The 12,823-nt window shown below is 51.5% G+C and overlaps 2 protein-coding genes across 3 annotated transcripts in view; one reads left to right on the top strand and one right to left on the bottom strand.

Annotated features, from left to right (window-relative positions):
• Window positions 1–5,001: 5,001 nt before the first annotated feature.
• On the bottom strand, window positions 5,002–9,218 carry FAU (FAU ubiquitin like and ribosomal protein S30 fusion). The gene is made up of 5 exons (XM_034776443.1): window positions 9,085–9,218; window positions 7,551–7,638; window positions 6,325–6,469; window positions 5,354–5,409; window positions 5,002–5,165 (listed from the first exon to the last, which is right to left on the bottom strand). Exons 2-5 carry the CDS (start codon window positions 7,623–7,625, stop codon window positions 5,040–5,042), a joined length of 402 nt encoding a protein of 133 aa, XP_034632334.1. The 5' UTR covers window positions 7,626–7,638; window positions 9,085–9,218; the 3' UTR covers window positions 5,002–5,039.
• A 16-nt stretch (window positions 9,219–9,234) lies between these two features.
• MRPL49 (mitochondrial ribosomal protein L49) overlaps window positions 9,235–12,823 on the top strand; it is a 4,939-nt gene continuing 1,350 nt past the window's right edge. The window contains exons 1-3 of one of the 2 annotated variants that reach the window (XM_034776445.1): window positions 9,235–9,378; window positions 9,570–9,735; window positions 12,377–12,501. In XM_034776445.1, coding sequence (XP_034632336.1) covers window positions 9,283–9,378; window positions 9,570–9,735; window positions 12,377–12,501 — 387 coding nt within the window. In that variant the 5' untranslated portion in view covers window positions 9,235–9,282. Of the gene's footprint in view, window positions 9,400–9,569; window positions 9,736–12,376; window positions 12,502–12,823 lie in introns of both variants that reach the window. The other variant, XM_034776444.1, reaches the window with a different exon arrangement.

Raw genomic sequence — 12,823 nt, 5'->3', positions numbered from 1 at the left:
CTGCCTCACACATCGAGTCCTCACTGTAAAGCCAGGTGGAAATAACACTTTGGGCCTTCCATGCAAGGATGTCCCAGCACTTCTCAAATATTGACACATTCAGCCATAACTGCCTTAGAAGTATCATCACCACATTACAGACAAAGAAACTGGCGCAGAGACCGACAGATTTCAGCTATATGAAGTGAGCAGCACTAAAGCCCCGCTCATGTCTTCCACTCTTTAATCTAAGGCCTTGGCTACACTTGCAGATGTACAGCGCTGTGAGTTAAACCTGACTTCATGCAGCTGAATAGGGAAAGCGCTGCAGTCTGTCCACACTGACCACTGCCCAGCGCACTGTCGTGGCCACATTTGCAGCAACTGCAGCACTATTGGGAGCGGTGCATCATGGGCAGCTATCCCACAGAGTACCTCTTCCCATTCTGGTGCCGTGGGTTGTGGGAAGGGGACGTGGGTGCGGGGGATTCTGGGTCCTGTCCCAATCCCCCGTGATGCATCGCTTCGCATCCCAGAAACCCCTTTGTTTCCGTCCACCTTTGGCGCCATCTTTCAACGGTTTCTGTGCAGCGCGATCTGTCTGCAGGAAATGGAGTCCGAATTGCTGAGGCGTATGCTGTCGAGTCTTGCCAGAACGTCACGTTTGGCTGTTGAACTATTCCTTAAGATCCAAAGTGAGAGTGAGGGTGAGGAATCCGACAATGCTATTGAGCCGCGTAAAGTGTACAACATGAAATTGCTTGTGGCATTCACGGACATGCTCAGCACCGTGGAACGCCGCTTTTGTTTCAGGAAACAAGCACTGAGTGGTGGGATTACATGGTCATGGAAGTCTGGGATGACGAGCAGTGGCTGCAGAACTTTCGGATGAGAAAAGCCACTTTCATGGGACTGTGTGAGGAGCTTGCCCCCACCCTGCGGCGCAAGGACACGAGATTGAGAGCTGCCCTGCCAGTGGAGAAGCGGGTCACTATTGCAATCTGGAAGCTGGCAACTCCAGACAGCTACTGGTTGGTCGCAAACCAGTTTGGAGTGGGAAAGTCAACCGCTGGAATCGTGTTGATGCAAGTTTGCAAGGCCATTAATCGCATCCTACTCAGAAGAACCGTGACTCTGGGTAATGTGCAGGAAATAGTGGATGGCTTTGCACAAATGGGGTTCCCTAACTGTGGAGGGGCGATAGATGGGACGCACATTCCTATTCTGGCACGCCCCCCCACCTAGGATCCGAGTATGTTAATCGGAAGGGGTATTTCTCTATGGTTTTCCAGGCACTTGTGGATCACCGAGGGCATTTAATTGACATTAACACAGGCTGGCCCGGAAAGGTGCATGACGCACGCATCTTTCAGAACACTTGGCTGTTCAGGAAGATGCAGGCCAGGACTTTTTTCCCAGAGCGGAAGATCACGGTAGGGGAAGTTGAAATGCCCATTGTGATCCTTGGAGATCCCGCTTACCCGTTAATGCTGTGGCTCATGAAACCCTACACAGGGAGCCTTGACAGCAGCAAGGAACGGTGCAACTACAGGCTGAGCCGGTGCCGAATGACTGTGGAGTGTGCTTTTGGCTGTTTAAAGGGCCGCTGGCAATCTCTGTATGGGAAGCTGGATTTGGCCAAAAACAGCATCCCTGCGGTTATATCCATGTGCTGTGCCCTCCATAATATTTGTGAAGGGAAGGGTGAAAGCTTCACTCAGGCATGGACCTCCGAGGTTCAACACCTGGAGGCTGAATTTGCACAGCCAGAGAGCAGGCCGATTACAGGGGGCCAGCACAGGGCTGAAAGGATTAGGGATGCCTTGAAGGAGCAATTTGAGGCTGAAAACCAGCAGTGATATCTGGTGCCCTGCACGGGAGTGAAGTGCAGTAGCGCCAATCTTTAGGAATCAGTGTTTGCTAAGCAAACTTGCAGTGCCTGTTTATTTCCTGGTCTAAGGAGTCTTTTACTTTATGCAATAATAAAGAATGTTTTCAAAGCCAAAGAATCCATTTATTGAAAAGAAACAAGGGGGTGGAGTGGGGAATAGTACAATCACAGATTCATGTATGTCCTGTGTGGTGTGCTGTGCAGTGAGTGCTGCACTTCAGGATAGCTATACTGCATGGTGATGGCGGTTGAGTGCAGAGGGTAAGGGTCGTGGTTTTCAGGGCTGGGTGGCGAAGATACTGGTGTTGGAGGCAGCGGGTAGCATGAAGAACACGGAAGTTGGGGAAAGTGGGTTGGAGGTGACAGTGGGGCACAATGGAAAGAGTTTTGGGACAAGGGCTTGGGGGTGGGGGTGGCGTTTGCGGTACTGCTCCTCTTTCTGCATGGCTACCAGCTCCTGGATAGCATCTGCTTGGTGCTCCAGGATGCTTATGAGACTATTAGTGCTTTGCTGCCGGTGCGCTGCATTTTCCTGGCAGATCCTGCTTTCTCTCTCCCTCCAGTCCTGTGCTTTCTCATTCTCTTTAATAGATTGCCACAGCATGTCTTCTTTGCTTTTTCACGGTCTCTTCCTGAGTCTTTGCAGTCTCTGAGCAGGTGATAAGAGGGATGGCTGAGGTCTCAAGCTTGATGCAGCTGTATAGGCAAAATGCAACATTTAACAGAGGCAGCATTGTTTATACCAGACAGAATAATGATTCCCCCCGCACTTGAGTAGAAGAAAACACACAGGGTCTACACAATAGCATAATTTTCCCGTCCGAAACAGAGCACACATATCCCACGGGAGCCTCAAAATGGTGAGTAAGGGGGACTGATTGTTTCAGGGCTGCACTGTCCTCTGGGTTTCTGTGCCTTGGGGAGAGCCAACAGCTTCAGGGGGCACCTACACTGAACACTGTTCCAATATTTTCCACAGGAGTTTGTCCTGGAAGAGATCTCGCTGCTGAGGGTGACCTGGGAAGCAAGGGAGGGTCTTCTACTGCAATGCGGCTTCTGTCCTGGCCCATATGCAGCTTGCCTGTGTGCAACAATGGTCCCCCCACCCCTCGCGGCACAGTGGCGCGGACACGTTAGCCTGGCTGGGACAAGGACCATGGTGGTTCTCCCGATAAACCTGCGCAAGTACATTGCGCACGTTCTGGATGAGACATTTGAGGAGATTACCGAGGCCGGTTATCACGATGTGATGAACCACATCAATGCACTATTCCGCATCTAGGCATGCATGCCTAACCCTCCTCTCCCAAAGAGACCGCACCGAAAAAATTCCTTCCCGAAAAACAAAACAAAAAAAACACTTACCGGGAACCTGCTCTTCCGTTTGTCCTCTACCAAGTACCGGCCGCTGCGACTGGCTACCTTCCATCTGGCTCGAGAAGAGCTCCTGGGATGTCTCCATCTGGCACACCACCATCACTCCCATTTTCCTCCTCTTCCTCGCCCTCCCCCCCGGCTCTGAAGTGTCCATGGTGGTGCTCAGAGTGGAGGTGGGGTTAACCCCAAGTATCGCATCCAGCTCTTTGTAGAATCGGCAGGTCACGGGGGTGCACCCGAGCGGCCGTTTGCGTCGTGGGCTTTGCAGTAGGGTACTCCGCAGCTCCTTCACTTTAATCCTGCACTGCAGGGCGTCCCGGTCACGGCCTTTTCAACATGTCCTTTGATACCTTCCCGAAGGTATCGTAATTCCTACGTCTGGAGCGCAGCTGGGACTGGACAGCTTCCTCCCCCCAAACACTGTTGAGGTCCAGCAACTCGCCATTGCTCCATGCTGGGGCTCGCTTGGAGACATGGTCACCTGGAAAGATTCGCTGATAGCACTCCACACCACGCCGGGCTGAGCAAACAGGAAGGGGATTTTTAAAATTCCCGGGGAATGTAAAGGGTCGGTCACATGGTTGGTTACCTGAGGCCAGGGCAGTAGTTTGAACTGATGACCAGAGTGGCTAGAACAGGCATTGTGGGATACTGCTGAATAATTCTGAAGGCCATTCATAGTGCAGTGGCCGGCCACACTGGCGCTGCACTTGTTATTCCTCTCGGAGAGGTGGAGTACATGCAGCGCTGCAACCACAGAGATGCAGCGCTGCAAATGCCTTGCCAGTGTGGACGGGGAGTGAGTTACAGCGCTGGGGGAGCCTTTACAGTGCTGTAACTCTCAAGTGTAGCCAAGGCCTCAATCATGAAGTGGGGAACAGGACTGAGCTACCCAGGTTCTCAATGCAGCTCAGAGTACTAGATCAATCTTTTTGTTCTTTATCAGGGGGTAGCCGTGTTAGTTGTTTTTGTAGATACAGACAAGGAGTCTGGTGGCACCTTAAAGACTAACATTTATTTGGGCATAAGCTTTCCTGGGTAAAAACCTCACTTCTTCAGATGCATAGAGTGAAAGTTTCAGATGCAGGCATTATATACTGACACATGGAGGTTTTTACCCACGAAAGCTTATGCCCAAATAAATTGTTCATCTTTAAGGTGCCACCAGACTCCTTGTTCTTTTTGTTCTTTGTTTCTACTAATCTGTATAAGCAGAGGATAAACAGTTGCCTGCTCATTGTAGCAACAGCTTCCAGAAGGGTTTTCCACCCCTAGATTTTGGGCACCAAAAATGAGAAGCTCTGGGGAGACTTCTACTGGGAGAAAGAATCTGCACTGTTGTAAAGAGTGAGTTCAGAATTCAGCCCACAGAGCAGACAAAACTAGCACTCATTCCCCTTCCTGCTTGGAGTGCCAGTATTGCAGGTTGCCTACAGGACATGGAATGCACTGAGGCGTCAGTGAACATGCAGTGGTATGTAAACTCTCAGAAGACAGCAGGTAGGGCAACCCCAGTTGTCTGGGACCTAGCTCCTCCCCAACCTCTCTTTCTCAGCCACTCACAGCTGGTTCCCTCCCTTGAAGTACCCCCAGAGGAATCTGAAGCACAGGCAGGCAGGAGTGGTTGAGAGTGGCTGAGACGCAAGAGCATCTTGAACAGAGCCAGCTCACATGCAAGGGGAGGGAGAAGAGAATGTCCCCCCGCCCCCTGGGTTTCAGGACCCTGGGAATGAAAGCAGCCACAAGACAGCACGCTCAGGTGACATCTGCTTTATTGGGTGAAGTGTGCCATTTAGGAGTTAGCATTGGGACCCTTCTTCTTGCCAAAGCCTGGCACAATATTGACAAAGCGCCGGTTGTACTGCATGCGTCTCTTGGCACGGCCAGTCTTCTTCTTCTTCTTCTCTTGCTTGGCAACCTTTGAGGGAGAGAGCACGGTTAGCTTTGCAACATGCCAAGAGGGGGTGGGACTCCTGGCTCCTGGTCTCACAGTGTTTACTGATATCAAATTGCAACAAACCCTCAAAGTCTGCAGCAGGTGAAAAACAGCCCCAGCCCTGCCCCCACCCCCTCTGGTTACATCAATGCACCAAAAGAATCACTTACCTTGGGAGTCTGGCCTCTCACCTTCCCAGCACGAGCCAGGGAGCCATGGACCTTACCTGGGGAGAGAAATCAGGAGAGCTGTACTCAAGTGCCACAGGACACTGGGTAATATATACAGTGTGGCTGGGACACTGGTGTGGTTGTCCTGGTGGCCAGATTCATTCCAACTTTGTCACTCTAGGCCCTGCATTTTCTTCACTAGACCTTTAAGTTAACCCACATGTCACCAGCATCCTAGTAACTAGCTCCTGAACCTCCTTTGTAAAAGAGACATGATGACTGGGGGCCTCTAAGGATATGTCTACAATAAAAAGAAGACGACGACGAGCACCCTGGCTGGCCCAGATCAGCTGACTCAGTCTCACAGGGCTACAGAACTGCTGCGTAGACTTTCAGGCTCAGGCTGGAGCTTGGGTTCAGACCATGTGAACAGGGAGTCTCCGAGCCCAGGCTCCAGCTGGAACATCTACACTGCTCTTTTTAGCCCCACAGCCTGAGTCAGCTGATCAATGCTCTGAGACTCTGTGCTATGTTTTTTTTTTTTTTTTAAATCAGTGTAGATGCATCTCGAAGGACTGACAAGGTTCCCACAACCAATCCAACCCCAGTGGGCTTCAGTCCTGGACTGGAGGGGAGTTCAGTATGTTCTATTCATTCTGAGGCCTCAGACTGAATATGAGGGGCCTCCGAGTGCTGTCTGATGTGGATCCCTGTACCGTGGGCTGAGACCCAGCAAGCTTGTTTTACACAGGCATCCTCCAGGTCCTCTGGCTTCTCATGCACCAATCAGAGCCCCAATGGCTGCGGTGGTCTTAGTCTAGCATGACCCTGCTGTGGCTGGCCATCGCCTCTTGAAACCCAGCTAAAGAGCTCAGTGGGATGAACTCTTTTGCATGCCTCTTCCACCAGTCCAGGAGCTTTATCTGGGATTCGAGTCCAGTACACCTCTCCCAGAACCTTTTAATGCTTACCACCCAGCATGCGAGCAGCCACCTCCAGGGTGGTAAACTCGCTGATGCCACATTGCCCAATGAGAGATTCATCCTCCAAGGGAGTTCCACCCAAGAGAACAACCTGATCCTCAGATGCGATGCCCTCCAGGGACTCAATGTGAGCCTGATAGGAGACACAAGGTACAGAGAGGTACAGTCAGTTGGTGAGGCCAGGAGAGCAAAGCTAATCAAGCACCTTCCTCAAGTCAACAGGCATCACTGTAATCCTCCCCATAACATGAGGTAGAGGTGTGCTAGCCAAGGGGGCACAGTATCCCAGATCAAAGAGTGTTTCTTTCTGGGCAGCACAATGCTAAAAAGGTTGAGTGATTGGAAGGAGCTCAGATCCCACTGCCACAGATCAGGAAGGAGGAGGACTGATTCATGAGGAGAGTTAGAGCTGTCCAGACTGGCTTTGCAGGGAAAGAGATGATGCATTCCAACAGTCTCTGGGGATATGAATGGGGTAAATGCCATGGAGGGAAAGGAATCCATGCACTAGGGCACAGACAGGAGCTATAGAAAAGCCTGACCAAATTGTTTAGAGTGGCACTGGGAAGGGATACCACTGAGTTATGGGGTGAAACTAACAGCCCTTCATTCAAACTGCAAGGCCAAATGCAATTACTCAGATTACAATTTGGTGTCACAGAAAGTGCCAGGGAGATTTTAGTGACAAGCAATTGGGAATGTTTAATATTTCTTCCGAAGAGCAGACACAAGGGAGTACTGGTTGAGGCCAGCATTGTAAGAGGGGAGAGCAACCCCTCCTGAGCTCAATCCCCCCCACAGCACAGCCTTTCCAATACCATGATGGGACACTGGAATCAGCACAGAATGCCCCTTACTGACTCAACTCCAGAGCACCCTGGCTTCCTGTGAAGGTCTTCCAGCCAAGTTCCGGACTAGGAAGCACATGCTCAACTTATAATGTCAAGATCAAAGCCTGATGTGGTCCAGCTTTGGGCAGCCATGTCCCTATGATTCTCTCAACACAGATCACACAGAGGAAAGGGACCTGCAGTGCCCAATACCTTCTTTGCCAATATTTATGATCAGAAATCAGCAGCAATTCTACCCCTGCCCTCCCCCTCGGGCATGAGCAATCGGCTGAAGGATGCATTGAAAAGCCTTACAGAATTGTTTAGGGTGGCACAGGGGGGGCAGAGAGAGAGAGTGTGTGTATGTGGATAGCGAATCCTTACCTTAATGTGAGCTACTGTTTCCTGGCCAGACACCTCAAGGGTGTGCAGGTTCTGAGCACGGATGAACAGCTGCATGGTTCCAGCTATGCTGAATGGACAGAACAACAAGTGTTAAGGCAATTTACCTGAGACCAGGCCATTCCCCCAGCAGGCTAAAGACATTAGGTCTCGCATTCTGTGGCTACATTGCACTAGACCGGCTGAGAGAGACAAGCAGCTACCCAATAACCTACTGGGAGCTCTACAGATAAAACCCAAACAGAAAACAAGCAGACATTATGAGCCAGTGAAACACCTACAAATAGAACCCAGGAGTCCTGACTACCAGCACCCCTGCTGTAATCCACTCACCCCCACTTCCAGAGCCAGTGACAAACCGTGGAAGAGTGCCCAGAAGTTCTGTCACTGGCTTAAACAGAAGAGCAAGTAAAGGAACTCAGAAGACCTGGCTCCCAACCCCCTTCTCTAGCTATGAATCCCATATCGAAACATGAGTCAAGTGACTTAGCCTGCAGCAGTAAATCATTGCCTACACAATGCAATCAGGATACCCAAACCCTGGCAAAGGCAGGTATCTCCAAAGGCCCTGGAATTCTGACTGCCTCAGATCAAGCACAATCTAGCCAAAGTCAGTCTCTGCACCTTCCCAACAATGGCAGAGGTTTCAGGTAGCAGATCTGCTAGGGCATAAACAAGGAAACTTTACTGATGCTCCTCCCCGGATAGACTTTGCTGCAACCCGGGCAACAGACAGTACTGGTAAAAAGTCAATGCCACCTACTGGGCCTGGATTAGTCTGAAGGGTTGTGTAAGGTGGAAGTTTGGATACACTTGAGTAGCAGCATCCTTACTATGCCACAAACAGAACCCAGGAGTTCTGACTCCCAGTCCTCCCCTGCTCTAAAATCCACGGACTCCACTTTCCTCGCAGATCTGGAGATAGAAGCCAGAAGTGGTTCACTAGGGAATGAGGCTTAAAAGTGCCCAGCTGAGCTAGTCAACTTTAGCAGGAGATGCAGAATGGGGAGCCACTTCCCAATGACCAGGTACCTTGGGAGAGACACAAGGCACCCGGCACCATCCAGGGATCTACTCACTAGTCACAATCCAGGACATGAGCCAGTCCCAAGCCGTCTCACAATTTGCCTGTGAGCCCCATCTGCCCCTTCCTTGCCCACGTTGGGCTCCTGGTCCAGAACAGGCCAGCGAGGCGCCTGGCCCACTGGAGCGGTGGAACCTCCTGCCTTCACTCACCCAAGGGGTTTCCTACCCGCCACCCTAGACCCATCTCCACTCCCCACCACAACTGCCAGTCACCCCATGCCGCCCGGGGGTGGCCCCGCACCACGAGCCCCTGGGGGACGGGTGAGGCGAGGGCTTCGTGTCCCCCCCCCATTCTGAATCCCCCCTCACACCTCCCACCCACAGCCCCCAAACCACCCTCCCACCGGCGTCACCCACCGCCTGATCCAGCCCCCCAGGGCCCCTCCCAGGCCGCGCTCTCCGGCGGGCAGGACATCGGGGCCTCACTCACCACGAGACGCCACCACCGTACAAGATGGAGCCGGAAAGAGAAAGGAGTTGAGCGGGAGCGCGCACGCTGATATACGTACAGGGAGACGCGCGCGGTGCGTAAAGCGTTACGTCATACACGGTCGTCTGTCGCCCGCGGAGGCGTCCTATTTTTACGTCACAACCCCCACCCTCGGTCCTAGCCGGACGCGGTAACAAGATGGCGGCGGCCATAGCTTTAGCGGGGCTGAGGAGGCGGCCGGGTGGCGTGTGGGGCGCGGGGGCCCGGCGGCTGCTACAGGCGACTGCCCGGCAGGTACCGGTAACGGGGGCTCAGGTAGCCGGTTCGTCCTTACCGCCCGCCCGCCGCTAGGGGGTGGCTCTCCTGCCCCACTGAAACGGCGCCCGCCGTGGGGCGGGGCGGGACAGGCAGCGCTCGGCTCCCGCAGGCGGGATAGCACGAGAACAGCACCTGAAGGTTATTTACCCTCCCCCCTTGCATTTCAGAGCCAGTCCCAGGACAAACCTGAGACCCACCACCCCCCTTATCCCGGGATTGTGGAATCCACTGAAGAATATAAATTTGTGGAGAGACTCATTCCACCCACCAGAATTCCTGCTCCCCCCAAACACGCCGAGTACCCCACCCCGTCGGGCTGGAGAGCCCCATCAGGTAACAGTATAGGGCCCCTCTCCTGGAGTTGGGTTTGGAAGGATTCCATGGCTCAGTAAAGGTCAATTCAACATGTCTAATTTCCCACAATTGTGTATATTTAAATCAACAAAATGCTTAAAAGCCATGATTTTTCACAACTGGAAATTTAAATTGGAAAAGCTGCTTAAAACATTATCCATCAAAACAAAAATCAAATTCTAAAAGCCTAGTTGTAGCAACTGTTGTTGAGTGCCAAGTTTCAGAGGGGTAGCTGTGTTAGTCTGTATCCACAAGAACAAGGAGGAGTCCAGTGGCACTGTAAAGACTCATTATTTGGGCGTAAGCTTTTGGGGGGGGGGGGGAACCACTTCAGCTGCATGGAGTGAAAATTACAGATACAGGCATAAATATATATTGGCACATGAAGAGAGTTACCTTACAAGTGGGGAACTTCCCTTCTCTTCATGTGCCAATATATATTTATGCCTGTATCTGTAATTTTCACTCCATGCAGCTGAAGAAGTGGGTTCCCCCCCCAAAAAAAGCTTATGCCCAAATAAATCTGTTAGTCTTTAAGGTGCCACTGGACTCCTTGTTTTTGTTAAGTGCTGATTTAGCATGCTGTGCCTGTATCCCAGTTCTGCATTGACTAGCTCCTCCCACCAATGAGATAAGAGCCCAAGATGGTGCTATTGTGAGGAAGACCAGTTTTGGCCTGAGCTAGAGGAGTGGTCTCCAACCTTTTTATGCTCAAGATCACTTTTTGAATTTAAGGGCAACCCAGAATCATCACCCCCTCCCCCCCTTGCTTGCTCTTCTCCAACCTCACTCATTTTCACTGGCCTGGGGTAGGGGCAGGGCTGTCCCTACCCATATGCAAAGTATGCAGCTGTGTGGGACTCCACATTTCCTGGTGCCCTGTGCAGCTGTGTGCTGCTCCAGCCCTGCCTCTTTCCACCCCAGCCCTGCCCCAACTCCACACTTTCCCCAAAGCCCCAGCCCTGCTCCATCCCAGCCCCCACTCTCCTGAGGACTGCAGCAGGGCTGGGCCTGCACTCACCGGTAGCTGGAAGTGCAGCAACCCAGCTGTGCTGCCAGTGAGTGCTGGGGGGTGGTTCCCTCCTGCCCCCCAAGCCAGCCCCCATGGAGGCCTGGGGACCCCCCCTTGGGAGGGGCTGTGTATGCCCCAGAATAACTAGGGATGGCCCTGGGTAGAGGTTCGGGAGAGGGTGCAGGCTCTGGGTTGGGGGGTTTCAGTGTGGGAAGGGGTTCTGGGCTAAGCCTGGGGTAGAGGGTTCGCATGCAGTAGGGGGTGAGGGATGGAAGCTCTGGGAGGGAGTTTTGGTACAGGGGGGTCAGGGCTGGGGTGCAGGAGGGGGTTTAGGGTGCTGGATCTGGGAGGGGGCTAAGAGTGGGGTGCAGCCTCCTGCTGGGCAGAACTTACCATGGGTGGCTCCTGGTCAGCAGCGCAGCAGGCTAAGGCAGGCTCCCTGCCCACTCCACTCCTGGAAGGGACTAATGTGCCCCTGCCTGCTGCCCCTCTCTGCAAGCATTTTCCCTGCATCTACCATTGGCCACAGCTCCCTGTTCCCGGCCAATGGGAGCTGCTTGCAGGCAGGAGCAGTGTGCAGAGGGAGACCCCTGCTCCCCCCTGGGGCCTGCACTGGCCATTTCCAGGAGCTGTGTGGGGCCAGGGCAGGCAGGGAGCAAGCTTTAGTTGCAGTCCCACTGCACTGCCAGAGATCACAATCGACTGGGAGATCATCTAGGATCGAGGTGACCGCTGTTCCACAGTATTTTAGAACATTCAATGCTCTTAAGTGAAGGGGAATTAGTGTCACACCTACATTTTTTCCACTAGATTATGGGTTATGCTGCAGTAAGTGCATTGAATGTTAGCAAGTCCCATATGCTCCTTAAAACGTTTTTCCATTTGATTTTAAAGTGGTGGGTTTTGGTCACAGTACTATATATTCCTATGACTGGGTGTCATTTGTCTCTTTGAAAGTTTACCCCCATAGTGCTGCATAACCCTGAAGGGTATATGAGCCTAGAGCAAAAAAGATACATTTTCTCAGATCAGAAGGCACCCAACCTGCAGTACTCTGACTTCTAACAACACAAACTGGCCCCTAACTCTGGCCTCGCTTCCTGTAACTTATTTTGAGCTAGTCACTGTTTGCATCTTTTATTTCAAGGATTTGTGGTTTTAAGAGTAAGATACAAAGTGATCAAGGCTTCTAGTAGTCCTTCCAGCAGGGTATGCTGCCTCTTTTCCTGGAATAGGCTTACCCCTCTGTAAGCCTATTCCAGGAAAAGAGGCCTTCTAAAGCTTGAGAAATACAAGCCTTGTTAAGCAGTTGGCATCAGAAAAGTGACTAAAATTTATTCCAGTCAGATTTTTAGCCAAGCTACAGCATATGAGCAGGCATCAGTTCTGCCTTTGTGCATAAGTCAGCTAAATTCTGATTGCATTTTTGCCAGGAACAACCCAGTTGGATTTTTAGATGGTACTGGGAGTCTATGGTACGGAGAGTAGAGTTGCAAACTGAGATGACTTGAGTGTCACCAGGGTCACTTTTCTGATCTGAGCTCACTAGTGGAGCATGCAGAGCAGACAGTGGTCTGACCTAGAGTTGAAATCAGTTTTTTTTATTAGATACTCCACCTGCCCTTCCTTACTTTGTGAGACGGTCCCGCATGCACAACGTTCCAGTCTATAAGGACATCACCAGTGGCAATAGGAGGATGACTGTTATCAGGAAAATCGAAGGAGATATCTGGGTATGCACCATTCCAACTCATTCCTAACAGCCTACCACTGATGATACAGCTTCTTAAACAATGCATATTCAGTGATTCTCCTTACCCCAAAAGGGAATGAAAATTTAATAGTAGGAGAATGTGTATTGAATGTATCCTGCAGAAGTCAGTTTCACAGCCAATCAGAGAAATATAGCTAGGGTCCTACCAATTCACAGCCCATTTTGGTCAAATTCAGTCATAGAATTTTAAAAATGGTAAATTTCATTTCAGTTATTTAAATTTGAAATCCAATGGTGGTGTAACTGTAGGAGTCCTGACCCAAAAAGGAGTGTGAGGGGAG

The sequence above is a fragment of the Trachemys scripta genome, chromosome 7, assembly GCF_013100865.1.
Source record: "Trachemys scripta elegans isolate TJP31775 chromosome 7, CAS_Tse_1.0, whole genome shotgun sequence".
In the NCBI taxonomy this organism is placed as follows: Eukaryota; Metazoa; Chordata; order Testudines; family Emydidae; genus Trachemys; species Trachemys scripta.
The sequence above is the reverse complement of the archived record's forward strand: the minus strand, read 5'-3'. Positions and strand labels throughout refer to the sequence as shown.

Coding starts and splice junctions, on each gene's coding strand:
- FAU (XM_034776443.1), bottom strand. CDS start 7,625: ATGCAGCTGTTCATCCGTGCTCAGAACCTGCACACCCTTGAGGTGTCT. Junction 6,470..7,550: donor AAACAGTAGCTCACATTAAG/GTAAGGATTCGC, acceptor GTCTCCTATCAG/GCTCACATTGAGTCCCTGGA. Junction 5,410..6,324: donor GGCTGCTCGCATGCTGGGTG/GTAAGCATTAAA, acceptor TTCTCTCCCCAG/GTAAGGTCCATGGCTCCCTG.